The sequence below is a fragment of the Vitis riparia genome, chromosome 8, assembly GCF_004353265.1.
Source record: "Vitis riparia cultivar Riparia Gloire de Montpellier isolate 1030 chromosome 8, EGFV_Vit.rip_1.0, whole genome shotgun sequence".
NCBI classification, from domain to species: domain Eukaryota; kingdom Viridiplantae; phylum Streptophyta; class Magnoliopsida; order Vitales; family Vitaceae; genus Vitis; species Vitis riparia.
This window is the reverse complement of record NC_048438.1, coordinates 10514002-10541244: the sequence shown is the minus strand read 5'-3', so window position 1 is coordinate 10541244 and position 27243 is coordinate 10514002. Positions and strand designations below refer to the sequence as shown.

The following is a 27243-nucleotide window of genomic DNA, read 5'->3' as shown; positions in this document are numbered from 1 at the left end:
TAATAGAGAAATGAACTTCGAATCAAGCTACACTTTGTATTGAATTTATTTATAAATTAAAATTTTTTAACAATTATATAGAAATAAAAAAATATAAATCTAACTACTACTACAAATATACATATACACCTCAACTAATGTATTATAAATTAAATTCATGATTTTATTGTTTCTCTTTTATACATAACTCTATTTTTTGAATTTTATCACTAGGCAAACAAATTCTAACTTAAATAAAACATAATTAGTAATTTAAACTTTTTAATGAAACTTTTAATTTTAAAATTAATTTGGAATTCAAAAAACCAATTCAATCAATTACAAATTAAATCAAAGCATTCCAAAATATTATATTCGTAATCAAGTACTAAATGTGTGCATGTAGTGTACTTGGAATGAAAAACTTGACTCATTTACGTATTAAAAAAAGTTAAACTTTATTCGTTATTCATTTTAAATAAAATATTATTATTGTTCATTTTTAATTAAAAATAATAACTATATTTTTATGAAGATGTTAATATGCATATTTTTCTAACATATATTAAAGTAATTTTTTTTTAAATATATATATATATAAAATTTAAAGATAGTACATACATTTGTATACAACTTTTTGTTTACATAAACCATTCAAAAAAAATTAAGTGAGGTGTCTGTCTAAGAACCTTGGGAGTTTGAGTCAGAGGTTGCAAGTAATATCAAAATTTACTAAAACTGAATCCATATTTACTTTCCATCAAGTTATCTGCTACTCAGTTTGAACACTTCAACCTCTAAATACTAAGGGAATTGAATTAACTAAAAATATTTTGAGAGGTTGACAGATACTCAGCACCCTTGATGAATAATGACCTTATCTTCTCTTCAACCACTGTTATAGAAGAGTTGAAATGGAAAACAGCAGACTTTAATATGAGAGAAAAATGAAAGAAACTTGGTGTTGGAGCTTCCAATTTTGATCCACAGAAGTGCAAAATGTGGAACAAAGAGTATTTCCATGACAAAATATCTAATTTCCATGGCTCATGAAGTCATAATTTGATAATTTCATGGGCATCACAAGAAAACTTTTGTCTAAAGCAAAGCCAAAGATTGATATTTGATTCCCTCCTTGTCCTCTTATCTAAAGTCAGGAAAAGAGATTCTCAAAAAAGAAAAGAGTGAAGCAATGATTGCATCAGAGAATAGTAGCTTGTACACACATCAAAATATCTTGCCTGCCATGTATGATGATGTATGCCCTTTCTCATCTTCCCACAACCAGAAGCCTAAAGGTTATAGGGCCTTGTGGCCTACTACCCAAATAAATGTACTGATCTAGAGACAACGTGATAAAACCAGAAAGGGCCTGGACCCAGGGAAACTACCAGCACTAGCATTCACACATTTAGTTTTCCCACATGGCTTGGACCCAAGAAATGTGGAAAATGAAGAGTTCCCACCCTGAAACTGCGCTTCATTGTTTCCATGTGTCTGAATACAGAATGCCTAGGCTCCCGAAGAGGGGTTCTACTTTCAAAGATTACAGCAGATTTGAGGCTGAACCTGCTCCTCTGACTGTTTTTTGAACGTTTGGAAAAAAATGATGTGCTCATAAATGAGATTCAACCCCCTTACTTAGCTGATGGCGATGTCAATTTGCTGGCATCCACTGAAGAATGCTAATGACAAAACACGTTATATGCATGGAAAATCCAGTTCAGATGCTCAATAACAGAACAGCTTTCACTGTGACCATTACCAGTTGAAAGATATGGAGGATTAGCAAATGATTAACACTATTGAACACTGACTGGTAGTTAGATTAATACCTCACCAACGGTATAAAGCATTCATGCCCATTATGGCTTAGTGGTTTGATCAACTGACAAGGTTTCTACAAGTCAGAAAACATGATTGCTTTCATCTAACCCCGTGAGAGGGCCCAAAAAGGGTTGTTTATCAGTATAATTCTTCCGTCTGAGGATCCGATATTGAATTTTGAGGCTGGTTCACTCCTTTCCAGACGACCATGAATTGCCCCCATGATTTGTGAAGTCATTTACCATCACCTACATTTCCCTTATCAAGTGCCCTTCCAAAAGCTGTTTCCTAGGGAAGAATTGCTTTTGGCTAGACTCATGAACAGTCCAAAGAGAAGTTAATCATAAGCCATAACCCATTCTGATTAAATGTGTTTTGCTAATTATCAATAAAATAAATGGGGGGATTATGAGGTCAGAAAACTCCAAAGGGATCTTATAAGATCATTAGAAAGTACCATTAGTTTTATAGAGGGCCAAGGAAAAGCAAACAAACCAATGCTTCCTTCGAAAACTATTAGCAATTACAGACAAAAAGTAGCATAACTTTACATATCCAGGCTCCCAAGGAGGGAAATTGTGTGTGATTGTATTTTTCAAGCGGATACCACTAATTCTATCAAAAGTTCATGCGCAGAAAGCTGATCAAACCATGATCGGGTACAAACCGCAAAGATAATCCACATGTATAAAAATGCAGTCAGGGAAAACAATATTAAAGTAGATTTCCCTTAGAAATCTCAATGGTATTTAAGGAGCACATGACACATTTCTTTCTATTATATATATATAACACATTGATGTTCGTATATTGAACACGTTTGAGCACAGCTTTCACAGATGCCTAAGAACATTTCTTCCTGAAAACCATTTCGATTTTTTTTTTTTCTCTCTCTCTTTTCAGACATTAGACTAGTAGATGAGGCAAGATGCCCTGCTTGGCTTCTACTAAGATAAGAGAATAAATTACTTCAATAAGACAGAAAATTTCTTGCTTTTACCACCATGCATCACAAAGGATATTCATTGAATTAGGAGATAATCCCATTGGTTCCAGTTTCAGACTTCCATGGACTGAAATGAGAACACATATATGTAATTCAACTGATATTCCAAGGTGAAGAAAATAAATGTAATCTAAACTCTAAAAGCCTTGTCATCCTGTCTGCACCATACCATTATTTTTCTTGCTTCCTCCATTAACCAAATTATGACTCTTCAATCCTATGAAAATTCCAAATATTCCAGACAATCCACTCCAATCCAAAAAATGCAAGTCATTTTTATCAGCACCAATCCTAAGCCTGAGCCATAGAATATGCCAATAACATGTTATTAATTTCAAGAATCAGAGAATGGGCTGTCCTGCCCCATGTTGTCCTATACAGCAGCCAGTACAGTGATGCAGGAATGGACTTTTAACTGCATGAAGTACCAAGAAGTAGCTACACATGGTTATGGCCATTAAAACCTCTTAGCGACCTTTTCCAGATCCTTGACTGATAATTCAATTAAACCATCATCTGTGACATGCCAAGTAGCCCCACTTTCAATAAATCTTAATGTCCATGGATCCAAAAAATTACAGAAATATTGATGAATTGTTAAATGTCCTTCAGATACTGGTTTCTCAAGTCGACACGGTACATTCCTTAATAGTAGTGTTGGCATGAAAGTAAGTACGAGTAGCGGTATAGCCTTTCTGTGTCATCTCAAAGCCTGGGCATATTGTTCTTTATAGAGGATTTACAGAACATTGTGTTTCCTTTCTTCTGTCCACTAGCAACATTGACACTTCAATAAGTTTGGCTTTCACTTTTCTTTTATGAAAGTTATGGAGTCTCTAACAATATGCATGCCAGAAGGGATTTGTGCTGATGACAATGATCAAAGAAGAACTTTTATGTCAAAGGAGTGCACCGATCAGATCGGGATGGTAACAAATGATGACAAGATCAACATTAGGACAAATTCTTGAATCTTTATTGCTCGGGACAGCTGCAACATGAGGACAAATTCTACGGTCCTTAATGTAAGGGGGCCTGGTGTGGAAGCAAACAAAATAGTTATCCAACCAAGTGAGAAATTGATAAAATTGGGTTTATTCTCATAGTGTGTATCACAACAGATCAATGATTAACAATTCTCCCAAGAAGGGGCAATCGGATCCTCAGAGGCAATGTGGAGAATAATGAAATATGGTATTTGGTTCAATTCAATCAAAGTTATGGGGTCGATAAAAGGTTATGCAAAATCATGATTAATGATTAAGGTAATCAACTCTCATTGCGAGAAACCTTTCTTCGCAAAGCAAACCAAAACTGTCCCATACAGAACCCTACTCAAGAGGTAGCAGAGGATTATGGAATAAAACAGAGCATGGACCTAAGAAATTAGGTATATGAGGGGAAAAGATATCCTTAATGTTGTTACAGAAGCAGCAAGGAATACCTACCTTTGTCATTGCATCGCTGAATGAAGTGGTGCAACCAAGTCCTACGTTAGGTGAGAAGCATTAAGCTGTCCGCCCTTTGACTAATGCCCCCTAAAACGTGGAAAACACCCCAGCTTTGACTTTGCAAAACCATGCGGTTTAAATTTTTTAAGGTTTTAAACAATGTGAAGGTGGCCAATGCGTGTACCGTTACGTTTGGAGTGGCATGCACGAAAAGGAAATGTAAAATCAGAAGCGACTCTTTGCAGAATTGTGGGTCTTTCTAGCTGTTTGTTTTAGTATTAAATTTAAGGAAGTTGCTTCATCTGCTTACGGTTAGAAAACTAATTGTCATTTTGGAAGTGGATGATTAGAGGGTCTTTGTCCCTTGCATTCTTGGGCTCCCCAAATCACATTATAAGAGTCACTGTAGCCCAGACACCTGGCATAGCCTTGGTAGGAAAGTAGGTATGAGTCGTATGACTGTATGAGCGCTGAGCTGACTATTACCACACTGAATTTGGGCATCCCAAATCCAGGGGTCACACATATGCACAACATTTTCATGAGCCCTTTTTTATTCCCACCGTCTGCCTTTTGAGGAAAAGCCACCCATTTGCGTATCTCTGAAGTTGCCTCTAGTGGGTAGAAAGCTTGAAGCCAATCCATTTTGAGCCTTTGCTTTATGTCCAGACAAACTCATGACTTCTTTCAATTCAGTTTTCTTCAAAAGTTTGCGGAAAAACAATTCATGGGAAATCTATAAAATCTTGGAAGATCTTGAGAAATTTCAAATTTTAGAAAGATGTCCATCTAATTGTGCCATGCTAACAAATAATATTAATGGACAAGAAACTTTATTTTCTTGGACTGAACTTACATCCATACTTGTTCAACTATTTTCTTTTTCATTTTCAGTTACTGTATAAACACAAAAGCGAAAAGAAAGAACTAACTAGTTGCTAGCCCCATTAGTCTAAACAACCTCATGTCTCTTAGCATCTCCATTAGTGCCATTGTTGTCTCCATTGGCCCCTTCACTAATCAAACTATCACTCCTCAGTCGTCTCCTGATTCCAAGTTTTCCCAACAGTTCCTGTCCCCAGTCCCACAGCTGCAAAACAATATAAGTACCGATACCACCTATCAAACCATAAGCTATGGAGTACGTCAATGGCATCAACAACATGGTCACAAATGCAGGAATGGCCTGCTTCATATCATCCCACTCTATCTGCACCACACACTTCATCATCAAAACTCCGACTAGTATCAACGGCGGCCCTACCGCCCATGCAGGAATGGACGCCAACAGCGGCGTAAAGAAGAAAGCCATGAAGAAGTAGCCGGCCACTGTTAAAGCTGTGAGCCCCGTTCGCCCACCTTCCCTGATTCCGGTCGACGACTCTATAAACGTGGTCACTGGTGATGTACCGAGCAGAGAACCCACAACGATTGAGGCAGCATCAGACATGAAGGCAAAATACTGTCCCTCAAAATCACCATTATCATCCGTAAAGCCAGCGAATCGGGCCATGGAATATAAAGTGCCAGTGGTATCAAGGATATCGACATATAAAAATGTGAACAATGCTTCCCAAAAATTGCCTTTGCCCATGCCACTAAAGCTCAGTGCCCCAGCAGTGCTCTCGATCGCATGCACATCAACAATTTTCTTGAAATACTGATAAGCCGAATTACCAGAAACAGTGTCAGGAAACTCCGTAACTAGAGTGTTACGGAACCATGAGACCACCGTTACAAACACTATGCCATAAATCATAGCCCCTTTAATGTTTTTCACTAGACAATAAGCAATTATAAAGAAACCCACCATACCAAGCCAAAATGTGGGACTTAGCATGCGATCGCTCGAGCACATAATATCGTCGGACACGATACCGCCGGGAAGCAAAGTGACGGTGCCGTTGGCTGCCGCCACGACAGGAGCTAACGACGCCCGAGACGATCTGGGGCAAGCTCCGAGTGTAACTAGGGTGGAAGAGCTGTACGCGATAAGCCCGATTCCTTGGTTGTTTTGCAGTCCGATGAAAGCGAGGAAGAGACCGATGCCGGCAGCTGACGATATTCGAACCGGTTTGGGTACGAGTTTGGCGAGTCTGGCTCGTAACCCAACTGCCGAAATGAAGAGAAAGATCAAGCCTTCGATGAAAATGGCTGCTAAGGCACTGCTGTAAGGGACTTTACCAGACCCGTGATACCCAACAACTGTGTAAGCGAAGTAGGCATTTGTGCCCATTCCAGGAGCCAAAGCCAACGGAAGGTTCGCGAAAGTTCCCATTATCAAACACCCTATAAGAGACGAAGCCACAGTGGCTACGATGAGGTCTTTGCGGGTTCTCTCCAGACACGCCAAGTAGCCCTGGTTAACTGGGGGGAACTTGCACGAGTCATCGGGTTGGATGACTCGGAGTCCGGCGGCTGTGCAGTTGGCTACGGAGACGGTGGGGTCGGAGCACAGTCGGGTGCAGTCAGAGACGGAGCATGTGCCACCTGATTCGGTGAGGATGCTGGCGTTGACGGCCAGGATGTAGGCCATGGTGAGGAACGTAGCGGTGCCGGCTCGGAGCTCGGTGGTGAAGGTGGTGTTCCTCTCAGCGAGTTTGAAGCGTTTTCCAACACAGGTGTTGGCTATATAGGCGTTTAGGCGAGTGGAAATTGCAAGCTTTGGAGGAGTCACCATTGCCGGATCACTGAGCTCTGGGTTTTGGAGATAGAGATGAAGAAGAGGGAAATAGAGAGGGTGGTGTCTGCGACTTGAGACTGTAAGGTTGAGAGAGAAGCGGGATACACAACAGTGACAATTAGCAGATTGTTTGAGAGGACACGCTCCTTGATTCGTATAATCGTTTTTTTCTTCTTCGGTTGGTTTTATGATTTATCTGCTACTTGCGGAGACAGTGGAGTCACCAATCACTATTTCACACTGGTTCGACATATTCAGCCCAATTTGGAATGGGACCTACTATGGGGGAAGCTAACAAATTGGTGGAATAAACTAAAAAGGAAGACGGGTCAATTCCATTATATTTGTCATTTTTTATTTGAATTTTGCCACCTTTACAAAGGAAACAAAAGAAATTCTGGTTTATCTCATTGCAAATTTGCAATGAGAGGTGTAGGGCCTCACAAATCTCCGATGCTTTGAATAATTTGGAAAGTGTAACATGTATATAACATGAGAAAATTATATTCCTTTTCATATGTAATGAGAGGCGTAGGACTTCGATAAATCTCCTAAACTTTTAATAATTTGCAAAACTTAACACATGTATCACATAAAAAAAATCATTTTCCTTCTTATATTATCATCCTAAAATTTCACATGTATTTCTTTTTTCCTAATTACAGTATAAGTGCATTAGACTCTTGAATCCAATAATAATCATTCATGTAAACCTTAAATGTGTATAACTTAGTGTACAGTTTCTCTAAACCTTTAATCTTATAGTCATGTAACGGTTGTTGATGTCTAATGTTGGTGTTATTGAAATATTACTTTTATTAATATTTTCTCACTATTGTCGTGATAGAATAGATGCATGATATGAAATTATAGGTCACAATCCATTGGAATAGTAAAATGTTAGGCCAACCGTCATATTGTAACAAAAGAAGATATATTAAAAAATTATCAAGACAAGGATCTACCTAATACAATGTAAAATGTTATAATCATGCAATACTCTTTAGACATTATGCATGCGTAGAGAAATTTTGAAAGAAAAATATAATATATTGAAAAAGCGAGATCAATATAGTTAGGTAAAATCTTATTGAATATGATATTTATCACGATAATAATTCTAAATGAATCAAAATTCCTATTACTTTTAATAAATGATATTATTTTTTTGGTGTACACAAAATATGCGTCACCCAAGGCTATCTAAAGGTTTTTGATAAATATCATAAACTTGTATATCATTTTTAATGGAATTGTTGGAAATGGCTTGGACACACTTGACTTAATGTATGAGGAAACTTAATAATTCAATCAAATTTAGAGATTAGAACATAATTTTGTTGCTAGCAACAATCCTAGTGTCATGTAATAATGTACTTTGATTCGATAAAGGAACTTTATTTCCTATCATTTGCCATAATTTTAACAATAATTATTTCAAAGACAAATAGTCACTTTAAAAATGTACAGACCCAATTGAAAACTGAGCTCAATTTGTTCAATTGAAGCTCCAACCTTGGCACTTAACCCAAGAAAAGCTTCAAATTAATGACTAACTTCATCCATTTTGTAAATTATGATCTCATCATTGTGTAGCTCACTATGACTTTCAAATACCTTCACAAAAAGAAAGAAAAGAAGTATATTTGAAAGCATCATATTCCACAAATGAAGAAAGAAATAGTAGTAGGCATGTCCACTCCACTTAATTGTTTCCACCATAACATCGAAGATTATGGCCATGTTTATTAAGTAGAAAATTCTTATTCCTTAATCCAAAAAGGTTCTCAACCCCAACTTGGCTGGACAAGAAGATAAAGGAAAGCAAATGTGCTACCACCCTCCCCCACATAAGAGACAAATTTATGGAATTTGGGGTCCACAATGTTATGTCATGGGACTTTGAATGGTCTTTAAACCAGTAGTGGGGTCCTCTGATTTTACTTTACAGTGTTCATAAGCTAAAAAAAGTGGTTTTTTATGTCTTCATTTTCCTATATTGGAATATAATGGACGGTAAAAGTGCAAATTTTGAGTTTGCAAGACCTTTCGTTGGCCTCAAGTGATTCAGCCTGTCCTAGCTACTGTGTCACTCACCTTAAGATCCCCTTCTTTTAATCCCTTCTCATCCAAATTTTCAATGGTAGAACTGAATCTATTTGGTGTCCACTTCATGGTCCCATGGACACGTATCTATAAATAAATTTTGATACATATTATTGAAGGGATTACTCGCTCAATAATAGAGGGGGCATGATCATCAACATGTCTCATTGTTTCATATTTCGACAGTCATATTTATTATTATTATTTTTCCCCTGATTTACAATGACAATTTCTGGCCAGTCACATCAGCGCATCATAGCATTATAATGATGTCTGACCCACAAACCACTCTTAGAAAAATACTGGGCTCAAGGGAAAGGGAAGCGAAGGTAAGGTAGGGTCATGGCAGGGCTACTTTCATAGTTTTTGGCTGTTTTTTTTTTACAGCGACTTAAAGTACTTTAAATGGTCATTGTCGTCTTTCTTTTTTGTTTTTATAAGGTGCTGCTGCAAAAGCAACCGCATATAACCCCTTTAAAGTTTCTATTAAAAAATTATCTTCCTTTAAATCATCGCCTTTGAAATAATGACACTTCTTTTACAAACAAAAATCAGCTTCCCGGAAATACTTGTAAAGAAGATAATATTATTCAATACGCAGAGGAGAAAAACCACAAAGAAATGGGATATAGACGACGATGTGAACAGTTTTAACTATCCAAATTTGACTTTGGGGATAGTCCATTGAATTGGGTATTTCTTCATAGTTGCGTATGCACCGTATTAGGCATCAAATTTGTACTCCCACTCGGACGTTTCTGAGTGGGTGAGTGGGGTGGGTTTGGAGATGAAATGCCCCCAATATCATATACATCGCACGAGCTTTGGCCTGTCATATCAGAATGGACTTGTGAGGGCCGTGCCTAGTGCCTCAAAAATTACTTTTTAAAAGGGGTGGGTCCTTTCTAATGGGTTACAGATGAACTGCCACCGGCCCACCATGGCTGGTCTTTTCTTCATTTTGGATCACCTCCATTTTTTATTGGCTCCGATCAATATCGTACGGAACACTTTGAAGCCCATGCCATTGCCATGTAAACATGTACCATATGGATAAAAAGAAAATCTTAAAAAGTAATTCTTAATTTAGATATTGGAAGAGGATTCATCTTACACTATTTTAAAATACTTTTATATGTGTTTTAGCTTTAAACTTAAAATATTTTTATTGGTTAAATGATGTACATGAGTTAGGTTGATATATAAGGGTATTTTAGGGTTATGTAAGATAAGATACTGTTGTTTCAGTGAAATAAAAATTATTTTTTTTAAATATACTTTCTATGAATATGCACTTTTTTTAATTCTTTTTTTATCTATAATTTTTTTGTTTTTTAAACAAGACATGTTTACGTGATTCCCCCATTACCCACCTGGATTATCGTTATTACCTTGAAGCCTTGTTTGTGGATGTGCAACACGTTTGTGTCTCAGGGTTCTTTGTCATTTATGGTAATTTATTGAAAATCATGTCTCTGGTTTTAACCCCGGTGGCCCTTTCTTTTAATTTAATGGGCCCAAAATGCTGAGCCATGACAGACACATAGGTGCACAACAGCGACATTTCGAGGCTTAGTGGCCTTTTCCTTTTTGCGAGCAGTCGAAAGGACTAATGACTTTAAGATGGGTGGATATGGCAACCCACAACCAGGATCTTCAAGCCTAAGAAAAATAATTGAGGCAGATTCAGTAGATGTATGCAAAGATACACTATATTTCATTACAAGAGCTATGAATATTGAATAATGCTCCCCACAAAGCTAGAAGCCTCGAAGAGAAGTCCAATAATTTGAGATTCTCCTAATGATCACCTCCCCATTTTTCCTTTCAATCGTTACTTTTATTTCCTCCCTTTCCCCTTGCCCCTTCCCGACCCCCACCCCCTCAATGGAGGGAAAGTTAAAGGGGGAAAAGAAAAAGTTGATATAGGCTCCTGCTCCATAAAAGCATTCAGTACGGTCTTCCCAAGATTTCATGATGTACAAATTGGCATATATTATCCTCCTCAATTCCTCATCTTTTAGTCCCATTGGATTCAAATCTTGCATGAAATCTTTTTGGTATTCATTATCTTTTGTCGGATGTGTTACGATATTCCACAATGAATGGTCTAAAAGCTTTTAAAATTATATATACATATATATATATAATATAGACTTATCTTAATTAAATAGTTAGGGTATAAGTTGTTTGACTTTATATTATCCAATTTTGGTGTCCTCGTGTATGTTCAATCCATATTTTAGTATCTTCCTCGTACACTCAGTGCAGGGTTCTTGTCCTATAATTTGACCTGAATCTGCATCAGCCACGAGCAAAACTTTGGGGCCAAAACTCCTTAATTTCCACTCTGTTAGGTTTTTATTTAGCTGGATTTTCATTTTTTTTCTTCTTTTTTTTCATGTATTAAAAGGTCAATGGCAGTCTGACAGAGTTGTTTGGGATTAGGTAGAAAGTGTTTTTGACTTTTGAGAGCGGCATCAAATCCAAATGGGCGTTAGTTAGATGGTGACTAAACTCCAAAAGGATGTCACAATATATTCCATAATTTGGGAGGTATATAAGAAATATGGCCGACAAGGTTTTTCGGATTTGTTATTGGATGAGACAAAAACATGCATTACATGGGAATACGACCATGGTATCATATATGATATGTATTATATAATACATATATTATCCTTGGATGCGTTTGGTTTTGGACTTTGAATTATGGTTCTTCATTTTGTCATTTTGCTTTTCGAAATCCTTCGCGTGGTGTAATGCCTCAATTATATGAAGTAGGTTATCAGATTGCTCATTCCATGGCTGTGATTTGTTATAAGTCAAATCATTAACCAATTTAAATAGAATTCTAGTAGGGGCGATGGGGCGGGGTGTTATGAAATTAAATAATATAATAATATGATCAACCAAATCAATTATTTATATTTGTCTAATCTATGTGTTGGAATCCATTGTATTAGTTGATTAAGAGGTTCGTTATCTAATAAAATTGACCTCTCAAAAAACGTTAAATATTTTTTACCTTTACATATAATTATGTTCATGATAAATATAGTTCAACGACCAGTTAAGTACAAGACTTTATTTAGTTGTTTATGAAACTAATATTTTAAACTCATGTCGACACCATTGAAGCTTTTAGGTTAGATTTGTTTCTTCGAGAAGTTTGAGACAAAAAAAATAGGGACTAAAAATAGTAAAATGAAGAAAGATAAAAGGAAAAAATATAAAAGTTTTCGTTAAATTGAAAAAGTTTAAGAACAAAATTAATTTTTTTTTTTTAAAAAAAGTATTTATTCTTAAACTTGGGTAACATGCTTACGCAAATTATTAGTAAAAGGAAAAAATTATTAAAGAAAATACTTTTTTTTTTAAGTTTTGGTGGCATGGAAAAGAATGAAAATAGGAAATAAAATAAAAACTAAGAGATTTTCCCACACTTCATTTAAAAATTGTGAGGAAAATTAGAAAAAAAAAAAAAAAGTTTTCATCATTTTTCCCTCAAATTTTTTTATGGACAATCAAATATAAATTTTTTATAAGTTTTCCTTGTCTTTTTTTTTAATACATATTTTCTTGTTATTTTCTTTCTCTCCCAATTTTTCAAAAATCAAATACAATATAAAATAAAAAAATTTTAAAATTTTACATCATTTTTTCTTTACCCTCTTTTTGACTCTTCAAGGCTTTTTTACTATTGCAATCAATTGACCTATTACCTAATTGAAAGACAATAATCACTCTGTGATCTAATAGGTTGACCGATTGATCGATCAACCTCTCAAATGGTATATAGATACTAGGGAAAGTCTTTATTTTGATCGACATCTCTATATGGTGATTGTTTAACTACCTACCCAAAAAATAACGACTTTTGCATCCTTTGAAGTTTCATCTCTCCTTAACTAAAATATCATTGTCTTAAAATAATACTTTAGCCTAACTTAATTGCAAATTGACATATCTTTATATTAATTCCTAAAAACTATACTGCTAACAGCTCTTTATTAGTGATTAAAATAATGTTACGTTTTTATCTTTGATCTTCGCAAAATATTTATATTTTATAACCTATTTAATTATGCTTAAATAAAAGATTAAATAAGATTTGTTTTAAGAAACCTTGTACTAACAAAGTAAAAAGCAATCTTATCCTTTGGTTGTTATTATTATAAGATAATGAAAAAGAAACAATTTCTTTTGCTATTTTAATTATCATAAGATGCATATGAGTCAAAAATTAATCCTCCACGTCAATCATATTATGTATGTCAGTTGAACATATCAAGAATCTTTTGTAGCAAATCAAAGAATCATTAAAAAAATATTAATAAGGTGACATAATAATAAAATAATAAGTTTGACAATATAATTCATGTGAAAGTTATTAATTCATTCACAAAACAAAAACTACTTATAATAGTTAAAATTTTTATAATATATAAATTATTATTACAAAATATATATATATATTTTACCAACAATCACAAAATAAAAGCAGCATAATAGGAGAAACAACTAAAATAAAAAATCATAATCTCTTAAAAATAATAATTATTTATACTCATAAAAAGATTTTTAAAATGCATTAACTACCTATGAATCCGCGATTGCATTCCCACTCGAAATGAATGACAAGACTCGCTTTTCATTTTTTGAAAAAAAAAAAGTCTGAAGTTATCACTTATTTTTGTTTATTTTTTAAAGAAAAACAAAATAAGGAAGAAAATCATAAATGTGACTCCTTAAAATGGATTAAAAAAAATCTAAAAAAAAAATGAGTTTGAGTCTAGGAGTTAGGTTACTTATCGAGAAAATATAATGGTGAGTTGTAGCACTCTTCTAAGCCTTGATAACAAGTCTTCACTAATTAAGTTAAGGTAAACATGACAATTGGTTGGTTAATTAATGGATACAAAGCAATGATTATGAGATGCTATGGTTGAGATATGTATCAAAAAGTAATCAAATGAGTAAGAGAATAAAGGAGCATGCCTAAGAAGCAAGCAAAGTGTTTCATGAGAAACAAGGTTAGTACATAATGACAAATATAAATAAATCTCATATATCACACTAGCAAGGCAAAGACAATATATGTTCAACAAGTATAGTATTTAGAATCAATAACAAAAAAATAGTATCATGGTTGTTGAATCCCACCAATGCCCAATTTATATTTGCATGAATTAATTCTATAAAACTTCATCTTCGTAATGATCATGAAAAAATGACTATGGAAATCTCGAATAAATTCCATTATTTGGAATTGTAAAATTAAATCATGCTCTTAAACAAATGTGAAAATTTGAAAATTATTTACAATCAAGGAAAATTGTGAAAAGTGCATGCTCGAAGAAAAATGGCAGCAAATATTTATTAAAATCAAGATTTTAGTGACCCAAATTTCCTAAAGAGAAATCTTTAAATAAGGACAAGAATTAATTCAATTAAAAAAAGAAAAAAAAAACAATTAAAAGCATGTAGAAGTTACATGAGACAAAAAAAAAATACACATGGGAAAGAAAATATGGTGAAAGTAAATGATGGGATATTGGTAGTGTTGAGGCCCAAAGAAGGGGATTTTAGGGGTGTTGACTCTCATAATAACAAAGTTGAGATCATTTCTTAACAAAAATTACTTCAATAAAGTTAATGGCATGAGCTAGAGTGGTAGCTTTGCCCTCACGATCATTTTGTTTATCATCTAAAACCAATGGTTTTTAGAATCGGACTGGTCAACAAACCGAAAAAGTTATCGGTTCACAATTTAATAGTCGGACCAATAGTTGAATCGCGGTCGAATCGGTGACGTCATAAATGTATAATTTATATTTTATTAAAATTAAAAATATTTTAAAATATATATAAATATTAATAAAATTAAAAATCAATAATATTTATTTTTTTCATTTTTTATATAAATATATTAATATTTTAAAGTTTATTAAATAAAACATATATAATATTACATATGGAAAATGGAAGTGTTTAAAAAAATATTAGATATTTGAGATGATTTTTTCATATTTTTTACAACCCTTGGTACAAACCAATTAGCAACAGGTTGGTGCAATCATGCTCACCTTGAACCTTTAGACCAAGGTTCAAGCCCCAAGGTCATAAACTATGCATATATAAATGTTGATTGTTTTTTGTCAGACTTGTCATGTCCCACATCGGAAAAACAAGAGCATAAAAATACCTTTAAAAACCTCATTTAGATGTTTACATCTCAATTGGTTGTTAGCCATGGTGGGTTGGGTCGTGAATGGGTGTGGCCCATTGGTAATTGAGGCATGTTTTGGTCCAAAAACCTAAATTCTTAGTTGAACCAAACCATCGTCCGATTTGATAGTTGAACCACTAGTTCGTCTCATTCAATGTCGGTCGAACTGGACCAGGGTCCCTAAGCAATTTGACATCCTTGCAGTGTGTCATATGGCAACTAAATGGCCCACACCTAGACTCTTCCCACTGCAATTGTGGAGCTTATGTGCATTACATGCGAAAAGTACTCAACAACTTTAAGCTCTTCCACCTTTATAAAGCCAAATTTTGTAACATTTCTAACATCATTTCACCCCAAATCAACCAACATAATGTGTTTTGCACATTGTTTTTCATTATTTAGTAGTTGACTTTCCAACATCTCATCTTCATGGATCATTGTCCCTTTTCTAATAGTTTCAGCCAATGGTCGATTAACAATGTTATTCTTTTTCACATGCATGGGAATCTTTGGTCTTGAAGCAACAAAGACACGCCTTCTAGCTTGTAAGTAGAATATGGGGTCTTTTGGGGGCAGTGTTAACTAGTACTACATTAACTTCTAAACTCAAAGATTCTGCATGTCATCATCAATTAAGGGTTAGAGGTAAGGGATTTGAAAGAGTTTCCCAACGTCTCCAGTGGTAACATATTATGGAGTTCGTTGAAGGTGGTCATGCAACTTAACTAAATTTTCCAAGTCCTATCAACTACTAGACTGCCACAACTCTAAGAAAACAAAATCTACATCTAGAAGCATTGAAATGTCAACAGGTGGTCTTAATTGAGCACAGACTTTAATGGCTCCATGCACAAGATTGTAAAGGAAGTTGTTGGTGAGGTTTTGAATGATAGGAACACCATTAACCATTACCATCAACACCTATTGGGTGATGATGTATAATCAAATCATGGGGCCCATTTCCTTTATCCTAAACGTGTTGTGGTTAAATAATTATCAGCCATGAACAAAACTACACGCGATGCATGAAGGGATTTAAGGAGTCTACTAACTCAATCACATTTTCATTGATGATATTTTGAGTATTAATACTATTTCTTCCTTAAAAACTCAATTTGTGCCATCATTAGAGCCACATACACACCAGTAGTGGGTATAATGGACCTAAGTCACTAGTTGGTCATATTGATCACAGTATTTCACCAACCTTCCATATTCATGTCTGATCAATCTAACCCATGGGGAAAACTAGCATACCATCTTTTTCATAAAATCGATGTTTCGCTGAGGTAACACTGTGAATCTCACACCCGTTAGCAACATATTCACAACACTCATACAGGTGTCCATATAAGGACAAAATAAAGTAGTATATGCAATCTCAAATTCTTTTTTCCTATCATCTGACAAAGAGTTGTATACAACTAACATGGCCCTTATAGAAATGTTCTTTGATATTATTCTTATAATGCACTCAACAATATTCTTGTAAGCTAGATCTTCATTGATTTCATTCGTAGTGTACCTTCTAAACAAGGACTCCACAACTCCATGAACAGTACTAAGTAGAATACTCCACTCCTTGGAAATGTCACTTTTATACTCCTGCTCTAATGAAATGACAAATGTAAAATGATAACCAAGGGCAACTAACCATCCTAATACAACATTCATAGCTCTACCATATGAACATCCTGATGAACAGAAGAATTGAAGTTAATTCCTACACCTTTTACCTTTTTGCCTTGAACATAGAGTCTTCTCACAAAAGGCATCATCCATTTTGGACATACAACAATAAGTGCAACCTCAATGTGTAAAATGAAAAACGATCTTTAGAAAATAAAATGAATGAGAAGAAACAAGAATATAGGAGGATATAAAGAAAGCAAAACATAAAAAAGAAACATACAAATAACAAGAGGAAGCCACATTTCATTCTCTTATCAATGGGCTTGAAAACCATGTGAGATATCAAAATATATTTGAAGAGAATAATAACAATAGTAAAACTTTCAAATGTTATACAACAAAACCAAGTTACCCACAAACAAAACCATATGAAAAAATAAATAAATAAATCAACAATACCAAAAAAATCCATAGACAACCTAGAACTTAATTGAAGGCATGCATATAGCCTGATATCTATACCCAAATCAAGGAAATGGTATGCAGAAATAGCAATAAAAAATGAAAAACTATATTGTGATAAAGAGGAACAGGGAGCCTACAACAGTCATACCTAAAAACACTTCTCTCTAGCAAAATCTATTAGGCTTTTAGCTCATTTCTCCTTGTTAGAAAAAATAGGCTAATTCAACCCAAGGTAATCACCTTAGAGGGGACGAGAATAGGGCGATGGTATTTTTTTTTTTCAAATTTAAATTATATGAATACAAGAGAAAACTATATGCAAATATATAATAAAATAATATAAAGACAATTGCATATAAAGTAAAAAAAGTAGAAAAAAAAAATGCAAACATAAGATTTTATAGTGGTTCGACACAACCTGACCTATGTCCACTCTCCTCTAGCATCAATCCCAAGCTTGATGTTCCACTAATTCAAGACTTCCAACACAAGTCTTTAAGTAATACAATTGGAATATGGTTCCAATCAATCATCTTGGACTTTTGGATCCAAGCATCTTTTACAATCCTCAGTAGATACTTCACTTTTAAACAATCCCTCAAGTGATACCCCACATTTGAGAATCCCTAAGTGATACCTCACACTTAGAATTTTCTTCTCAAAGATTTACAAATGGGGATAAGAAATATTCTCACAAAATCATAGTAGAAAACTTTAAGTTCAAATGATATAAGAAAACTAAGATTGAATGGTGCACTAAAGATATGCAAGTTTTAGAACAAAGTGCACTAAAAAAACACTCTTCCAACGCTCAAATATATTCAAGAAAGGTTTAGGAAGGTTAAATTCTAGAAACAATGAAGATTGAAGCCTTTTTATAGAGGAAAAATGTCAAACTAGTCGTTAAGGGTTCGTCCAATCGAGCTCCAGTTCAACTAGTTGACTAGCTGTTAGCATTTAATGCATGACATGTGATTGTTGGACCTCAAGCGCCCTTCAAATGATTGAGGTTCAACATCAACCCATTAAGGTTCAACCTTGATCGGTTGAACAAGTGTTATGGAAGAAAGAGAAGATTTTTGCACTCCTTAACTAGTTAAGTTGAATAAATCAACCGGTTACTCATCCGATTCAACTGGTTAAGTCGTTTTTGGCTCAACAACCATCATTTTCAACTTAAAACCTTTTAAACAAGTTTGAAAAACATTTAATACAAGGTTTTAGTTGAAAATATGATATCATTCCATTTTAAAATATTTAAAACAAAAAAACTATTGGATGAATTTGTTGCATAAATAAATAATATAATGCATAAAAAACCTAGTGCACCAACAACCTTAAAAAAATATTCTATGAAGCTTAAGTCTTGAAAAACACTTCTCTTTGAGGTCTTCTTCTTATTGATTTCTCTTTGACTTAATTTTGTATTTGTGATTGTCACTTTGGAAATCTTCTTGTCTAATCACATTTGAAATATAATCATTAGTTTCAAATCTTATTTTATTATCATCAAAATCGAGATTAACCAAACATTCTTTCACGCTCATTTTTCAAAAATGAGAAAAACAATGAACTTCATCTATTTCTTCATTTCTTATTCGGTTATCTTTTATTCTTTTTCAAGTTTTCTTCATCTCTCTAATAAACATCTAATAGAAAAAGAATATTCTATCTGCCCTCACACTTTCTATTTAATAACCCTCTATATACAACATGTTCTTTAAGAAAAAACAAACAAAGAATATCTCCTAAGGTGGCCCAAAAAAGGTCTTCCTTCACAAGATACCAAGCTGTCAAAAGCTCTAAAACCCTAGAGACTTTCCTAAAGTAGAACCAACCTCAAAAACCCAAACTAAGGATGCTAAATGGGACTAGCTTAGGACTTAAACCTAAGGGGCCTCAAATGGTCAAGCAAAACTAACTAGGGACACGGTGAATGACTAAGCAAAAAAGTCCTAAACACATTATAACATGAGCATAGTGTCACAGGATGCTTCAAATGACCCTCCTCATGGGCTTATATAGGAGGAGGGAAGCTTCTGGAGACTCCTAGAGCCATCTACACTAAGCCATTGGTGGGAAGAGTGTGGAAGGTTCTAGAAATGTCTAGAGATGTCCACACATCTCTACACTATGGTGGAAGGCATGGGAGGAGTCCAAGGCTTTCTAGAGACTTCTAGGAATCTCTTGTATATTCTTGTACATAGGGTTGTACATAGAATAGGGTAGGATGTTCTAGAATATTCTTGATTTGTAAGGAACCCTCCAAGGTTCCAGAGAGTTCCCTTGGTGCCTATAAATAGGTGAGGGCCTCATTTGGCCAAGGCACCACCCAAATCACTTCCTAACCAAGCAAGTGAGCTTCCAAGCACTTGTAAAGACTTCTTTGAGTAATAAAGAGTTTCCATTCTTTAAGGAGTTGCCTACTAAGCTTCTTAAGCTTTTGAGTCGCAAGTGTCTTAGCCGAGCAAGCTAAGCATTGGGGATCAAGGCTGACTTAGCAAGATCAAGCGTCTTGACTTGCCTAAGTGCCGCACGAGCTTAGTGAACGACTAAGTCCGTGACAATAGGGTGAAGGGAAAATAAATACGATGATACGTGCTAGAGAACAAAATGGAAGATTTACACTACTATAGACAAAATTTCATTTTTTTGTTCATTTTAGACAAAAGTGTACCATATTCAAAATAAAGATAAAAACAAAGAACTCCATACCTATTTGGAATAAATTCTTTGAAAATATTTTATTATTATTAACTATCAAAGTAAAACAAAAAAGAAAAATAGAAAATTCTATGATGATCTATTCAATGAACAAGAGAGAAAAGTGAAAAAATAAAATAAAAAATAAAAAATACATGTGAGGGACCCATTATAGCTCGTGGCTTGTGCATTAGTAATAAACCAAGCCCCCAATCCAGTATTTGGGGCAAGCCCATTTCATCATATAGGTTGGGGTAAGGAAAGAGAAGAGCATTTCGATTAAAAAAAAAAAAAAAAAAACTAGACAAGTGGGTCTTTCTTTCTTCTCTCTTATTTTTTTCTTCCATGAAACAAATACTAATTAAGCCAGTGGAGAGGGATCTCTAAGACCTTCCTCAAACATCCTTTCTTTTGCAGGCTTTCCACAGCCAAACAAAAAGTGTTTGTTGCATGACCGAAGTCGAACACCAGCTTACACCATTGCTTATTTTTTTATACACAAACAATGGTACCATTTATGGGAACTGAACAAAAAGTTAAATTCCTGCTCAAGAATAGTTTTACTCTGTGGAAAACCTAGAGGAGATTTCTTCCATGGTTGATATGTGAGTCTTTTTTTCACCAAACTAATTGTTTAATCACTATATTTTCCAAAAATCTTATGATTTCATTAGATTGTTTTTGTTGGGGGTTTGGATTTACCATTTGTAGGATAAACCCCTAATGAAATATCAAATCCACTCAAGGCCATAGTGCCCTCTTGACAAATAATTCAAGGTTATAGTGCTCATTCAAGGTTCTAGTGCCCTTTTAACAAATAATATTATATAGTTTTTGCACTCAAAAATTTGGTATTAGGGGCTTTGCCCATTATGATATATTTTGTGTTCATTCATAATAAATAGTGTTTAGATACACCATGGCATAAGAGGAACCCTAGAGGCTTTGATATCAAACGTAATTAGGTTCCTAGGTAATTTTAAGAAAGTGACATTTAAAATCACTTTTATATGCATGCTGCTTTATGAGATTGATCCACACTTAGAGAGTGGAACATGTGAAACCAAGGTTTGGTTAATCTCAGTTTTGATGATAATAAAATAAAGTTTGGAACTAATGATTATATCTCAAGTGTGATTAGGCAAGATGATTTCCAAAGTGATAATCATAAAGACAAAATCAAACCAAAGAGAAATCAATAAAAAGAAGAAGACCTCAAAGAAAAGTATTTTTTTCAAGACTTAAAGTTCATAGGATCTCTTTGTAATGTTGTTGGTATACTAGGTTTTTCATGCATTACATTATTAATTTATGCACCAAAATCATCCAAAAGTAATTTTGTTCTAAATCCTTTAAAATTCAATGATTTCATGTTTTTAACTAAAACCTTATGTCAAATGTTTTTCAAACTTGTTTAAAATATTTTAAGTTGAAAATGATGATTGTTGAGCCAAAAATGACTCAACTGGTTGAATCGGATGAGGAACCAATCGACCTCCAATTCAACCGATCGAGGAGTGCAAAAACCTTCTCTATCTTTTCCAAAACATTTGTTCAACCAGTTGACGTCCAATAAAGGTGCGGTTAAGGTCCAACGGTCACTTGTCAAGCATTAAATGATACTGGCTAGTCAACCAATCGACACCTAGCTCAAACGACTAGTTTGACATTTTTTTTTTCCTCTATTAAAAAGCTCAAATCTTCATTAATTCAAAAGTTTAACATTTTTAAACCTTTCTTGAATATATTTGAACCTTTTGAGGGTATTTTTTAGTGCACCATTATTCTAAAACTTACATATTTTTAGTGCACCATTCAATCATAGTTTTCTTGTATCATTTGAATCTAAATTTTTGTATTAAGATTTTGTGAAATTATTTGTAAATCTTTGGGAGGAAGAATCTAAGTGTGAGATGTCACTTAGAGATTCTCAAGTGTGTGGTATCACTTGAAGGGTTGTTTAAGAGTGAGGTATTTCTTAAGGATTGTAAAGGGTGCTTGGAGCCAAAAGTCCAATAGGGTTGATTGGAACCATAATTTAATTGTATTGCTTGAAGGCTTGTGTCGGAAACCTTGAATTAGTGGAACCTCAAGCTTGGGATTGAAATTAGAGGAGAGTAGATGTAGGTCAGGTTGTGCCAAACCACTATAAAATCTTATTTTTGCAACCTCTCTTCTCTATTCTCTTACTTTATATGCAATTGTTTTTATATTGTTTTATTGTATATTTGCATATAATTGTATATTGCATTCACATAATTTAAATTTGCAAAAAAGACCATCACCCTATTCACCCCCCCCCCCCCCCCCCCCCTCTAGGATCATTGCCTTAGATTGGATTAACCTAATTTTTCTAACATAACACATAATGATAAATTGTCTTAGAATACCACAAGTTCAATCTTCACTCCCATGTAAGCTAAATGACCTTGTTAGAGGGAGCAAGTAAACAAATTGTTTATATAATAGGGTTGTTGCTCAAACCTAGATCTTTTTTTATTGGTATTATTCTTACGAGTTCTTACCATGGTTAATGACATCAATTAATATTTACTACTATGAGAGCCAAATTCAATGTGGTTGTTATCCATAAAGATAAAATAATAACCATGGCTAAAATGGGTTGCCATGAAAAAACATGGAGAATTTGGTGATCTAAAACCATGGTTGAAACTTCGATCTTTCAAAAGAGAAGCATTATATATATATATAAGAACTAGCACCTTATCTTAATTTCTCCACATACCTACTCTCTTTTGTAGTAGTTTATTCAAAGATTATGCTTTTTTTTTCCAAATCAACCCTTTATATCATATATTGTCATTTGTCTGATAGTAGTTTTCTCCTAAAATTCAATAACTTTAATTTATTAAGAGAAATGTTCTACTTATTATTACATATTCATGGTATAGGGAAAATGGGATCTCTCTCAATTGATAGACCGATAATTTTGTTGTGAAATGTATTGGCTATCAATAATTGAAGCTCATCTAACTCTCAAGGAAAAATAGATAACTATCAATCTGTTGTAAGTAAAAAAAATGTGTTGTAAGCCCAAAAAAAGGTGTGGGGCTTGCAACTAACACCTATAAAGAAAAGGTAAATCAAAGAAAGCAAGAGTTTGTACCTAATTGATCACCTCATTAATTATTCATTAAGGCTATGTTTGGTTCCCAGAAAATTTGAAGAAAAATGTAAGGAAAAGAAAATACAAAGGAAAAGCAGAGGAAAAGAAAAAGTGAAAGAAAATAAAAAAAATAGATTAAAAGTTGATAAATTATTTTTTTTATTACTTCAAACTCATTTTATTTATTTTAACTCATCAATATAAAGATTAAATAATTTAAAAATACATAAGTTTTTAATTAGTTTTAATCACATTTGATTTTCTTTGATATTTTTCATAGGACAACCAAACATAAAAAATCATTTTCCTTTGCATTTTTTTTCTTTCCTTAGTATTTTCCGGGAACCAAACATAACCTAAAGAATTTTTGCTTCTTCAAATCAAAAGAGAGGTAAATCACTAACCTCACTTGGAGATTAATCAATCCAAGGTGCAACATACCCAAATGAGAGCTCAAATATAGGATCAACAAGCGGTGCACTAGCAACAAAATGAATGCAATATTTCTATAATAGATGTGAGAGGAAGTAAGAGTATAACTCTAAAGCTCTTAAGCTGATAAGCTACCTTCACCAATGGGAGAAATGCTTGGCATTAGGGAATCTAGACCTAAAGCTACAAAAGGAGCATATAAATAATCGAGAGAAGACTTCAAAAAAACTTTTGGTCTTAGTGCTTATGATCAATCTTGAACTGCTTGTCTATCTCTTCTATTCTAGATTCCTCTAATTTAGGTGCCTCAACATTGTTTGGATTAATTAGAGTAAAAACACAAAGTTAAAAGAAAAAAAAATGTAAAAAGGAATTTTTTTTTTTCGTCAACTTTTCTATGACGAAACAAATAAGAGAAAATTTTTCTAAGTTTTTATTGCATTTTTATTTTATTTTATTTTTCCTTTATGTTTTCTTTTTCTCAAAATTTTGGAAATCCAAACATGACCAATTAAATAAGAGAAAGTTTTATAATTTATTATTTCTTTATTTTTCTTTTACTTCAAACTTTTAGAAAACCAAATACAGACTCACATTAATTTCCATGGTATTCAAAATAGTATAAGCAAATTTTTTATTAGTTTATTTTTTTCTTTCCTTAACCAAACATAGGGTTAGTAAAGAATTTTTTTGAAAATATCAGTGTAAAAAGGAAGTTTTTGTTTTCCATGAGAATAAAATTTTAACTTTTAAAAGTTTTTAATAAATTGATGTGGATCATCTCACATGATTTAAATCCATGCAAACAGAAAATAAATTAAGGGAAAATCCCATAATTAAGGCATTGTTTATTTGGTTTTTTTTTTTTTTTACTTAAAGTTTTAAAATAAAATTAGAAAAATTAGATTTAAGTTTTTTTTTCATGAATTGTTACTCAAAAATGAAACCAATTTAGATAAAAATAAATTAAAACTAAAATAAATTCATGAAATTCCAAAGTGTCTATTGTATGCAGATAATTATGAAATTAAATTTCACTAAATTTTGTAGATAAGAAATTAATCTAAAATAAATTCACAAAATTCCAAAATGGAAATCCAAATTCCACCGCATGTAACTACCATTTTTCTCTCATAATTCATGAAATTAAAATCCATATATGTTTATTCTTTATTTAAAAATAAAAATCAACAATACTAAAATAATAAAATTTGGGTTAGAAATGAATTTGCTATATATAACAAATCCAAAATAAAATATCATCTATTACAATATTTTTTTAATTAGAACCTCAAAACATAATTCATACTTATCTAAATCTCTACTAAAATCAACAAGTTCATTTAATTTTGAAAAATAAAATATTAAGATTTGATATACTATTTTTAAAAACTAAAATAAGAAAAAAAATATATAATATCTAATTTTATAAAAACATTAAGATAAAAAAATAAATATATTTAGCACCTAAACAATATTAAGATGTTAATAAAAATAAATGATTTAATAGCTAATATGATAACTAATAATAAAAAAAAAATAATCTAAACACTTAATGATATTCAAGTTTGTTCAAATCTAAGTCAAATTCAGATATACTCATCTTTTAAATAAATAAAAAACAAATACCACCTCAGCGAAATGTTCAATTTTGATCTCCATTCCTCTTCATTTTTGGTTTCCAAATTGGTTTTAAAGTAACATCAAAGGAAAATTTGAAGTATTAATATACAATTTTTGTAGAGCTATAGACGTTTATATCCATCCATATCCATATCATGGTAAGCAGAGCGGGCAGTTTGGGGTACGGAAGCAAAATTGTTTCGAGCTGGCCCAATTTTCATCTATTTGGGCCCAAGTTTGTTTCAACTGATCCTGGATCGGAGATACGATGACCGAAGCCGTTCCAGCCCAGTCCGGTATGGTCGCTCTACTCCTTGTGTGGATCGGTTCCAGACCCATGAAAAAGCTGAGGTTTGTTTGGGAAAAACCTTTGGGTTGGTTCCAGACCCGTGGAAACCAAAGCAAAACTCAGGCTTGTTTGGAAAAACTACTCTTTAGTTTTTGGAGTAGGAAATAATTCTTCAATTTAGAAAACGCATTTAATAAAAAAAAAAATTTTAAATAATTTTTAAAAATTTTTTTCAAAAACATAATATCTTTTAGAACTATGATTTCAAATATTTTTACGATATCCCATATTGGATAACGAGAAAAGTCCTTAAAACTATATAATTATGAGTTCATCTTAACCATATAAATCGTGAGGGCCTTTGTGAAATTAGACTAACAATAGTTATAAAGTTGAACAACGAATATAAAAACCTTTGAATTCTCTTAATAAGAATTTGAAAATATAAAATTTTTATAAAATCTTTAAAAAATTTTGAAAATATAAAGAATGTTCTAGAAGTTTGTATATTATAAATAAATTTGAAAATATAAAATTTTTAAGAAAAATTTGAAAATAGAAAGAATGTTCTAGAAGTTTGTATATTATAAATAAATGTAAAATAACTTGAATTGGAGAAATTAAGGGAGAAAATATGAGCCTAATGGGTTTGATCTTTTTCGGTCAAAAGAACCGTAAAATAGTTGGGAAAAATAAGGGGTTGGTACTTGGTCAAAAGTGTCTCCACGTTGAACCAAGAATATGCTTGAGATGATCCAAGGCAGATTTGGAAAGTTTCCTTGAAAATTCCAATCTCGACATTTACCAAAGCTCATCTCTCTCTAATAAAATATAAATGACACGTCATTTGTGTACAGAAGGAAGTTTGTAGAGGTGACAGAAACCAGATTATTCTTTCGGGAAATTTTGTACCATCTTCGTTATTAAAATATTTGTGACGTTTTCTCGTAATAAAAAAATATAAAATATATATATATATTAATAAAATAATGGCCGAGAATGGACTCCCTTGTGCAAAACCTGATCAAATATATTTTTTATTTCACAGAAAATCTATCATATGGATTTGTCAATAAAAATTAACTTTTTAAAAGTCAATAAGTTATATACATAAGTTTTCTTTTTTATTTGAACTGAAATTGCTAATTGACTTAAGTTATGGTCTTATCTAATATTTCTTAATGATGTGATTATCCTTTTAAAATTGTATTCTCAATGTTATGATTTATATTTTAATTCCAACCGAAATTGCTAATTGACTTAAGTTATCATTTTATCTAATATTTATTAATGTTGTGATTATCTTTTTAAAATTGTATTTTCAACATTATAATTTATATTTTTATAAATTCAAATGATAACTTTTTATTATTTCTTCGTAAAAATATTATGTATCATTTTTATTTTACATAGTTAACTCCACTTACACACCTCGAAGTTTAGTATAAATGTATTAACTTATTATTAATTTTAAATCTTATAGACTAACCCTTTATCACGACTTCTTATTGCATGTCTTGATCCACTACTATACAAATAATATTCGATGTTATGATTTGAATAACAAATGACATCTCTTTTTTTGTATCTTTGAATTTATAAGTACTAACCGAGAACCAAGAAATACACCCGATTCTGTATATATATAATGGTCATAATGGTATTATTAAAACTTACTTGAACAT

The 27243-nt window shown here is 32.9% G+C and overlaps 1 protein-coding gene and 1 pseudogene across 1 annotated transcript; both read right to left on the bottom strand.

The window, feature by feature from the left end:
- Positions 1–5074: 5074 nt before the first annotated feature.
- Positions 5075–7147, bottom strand: LOC117919827 (adenine/guanine permease AZG1-like). The gene has a single exon (XM_034837088.1). It carries the CDS (start codon positions 6941–6943, stop codon positions 5216–5218), a length of 1728 nt encoding a protein of 575 aa, XP_034692979.1. The 5' UTR covers positions 6944–7147; the 3' UTR covers positions 5075–5215.
- Positions 7148–16031: 8884 nt separating this feature from the next.
- On the bottom strand, positions 16032–17089 carry LOC117919658 (annotated as a pseudogene).
- Between the last annotated feature and the right edge of the window lie 10154 nt (positions 17090–27243).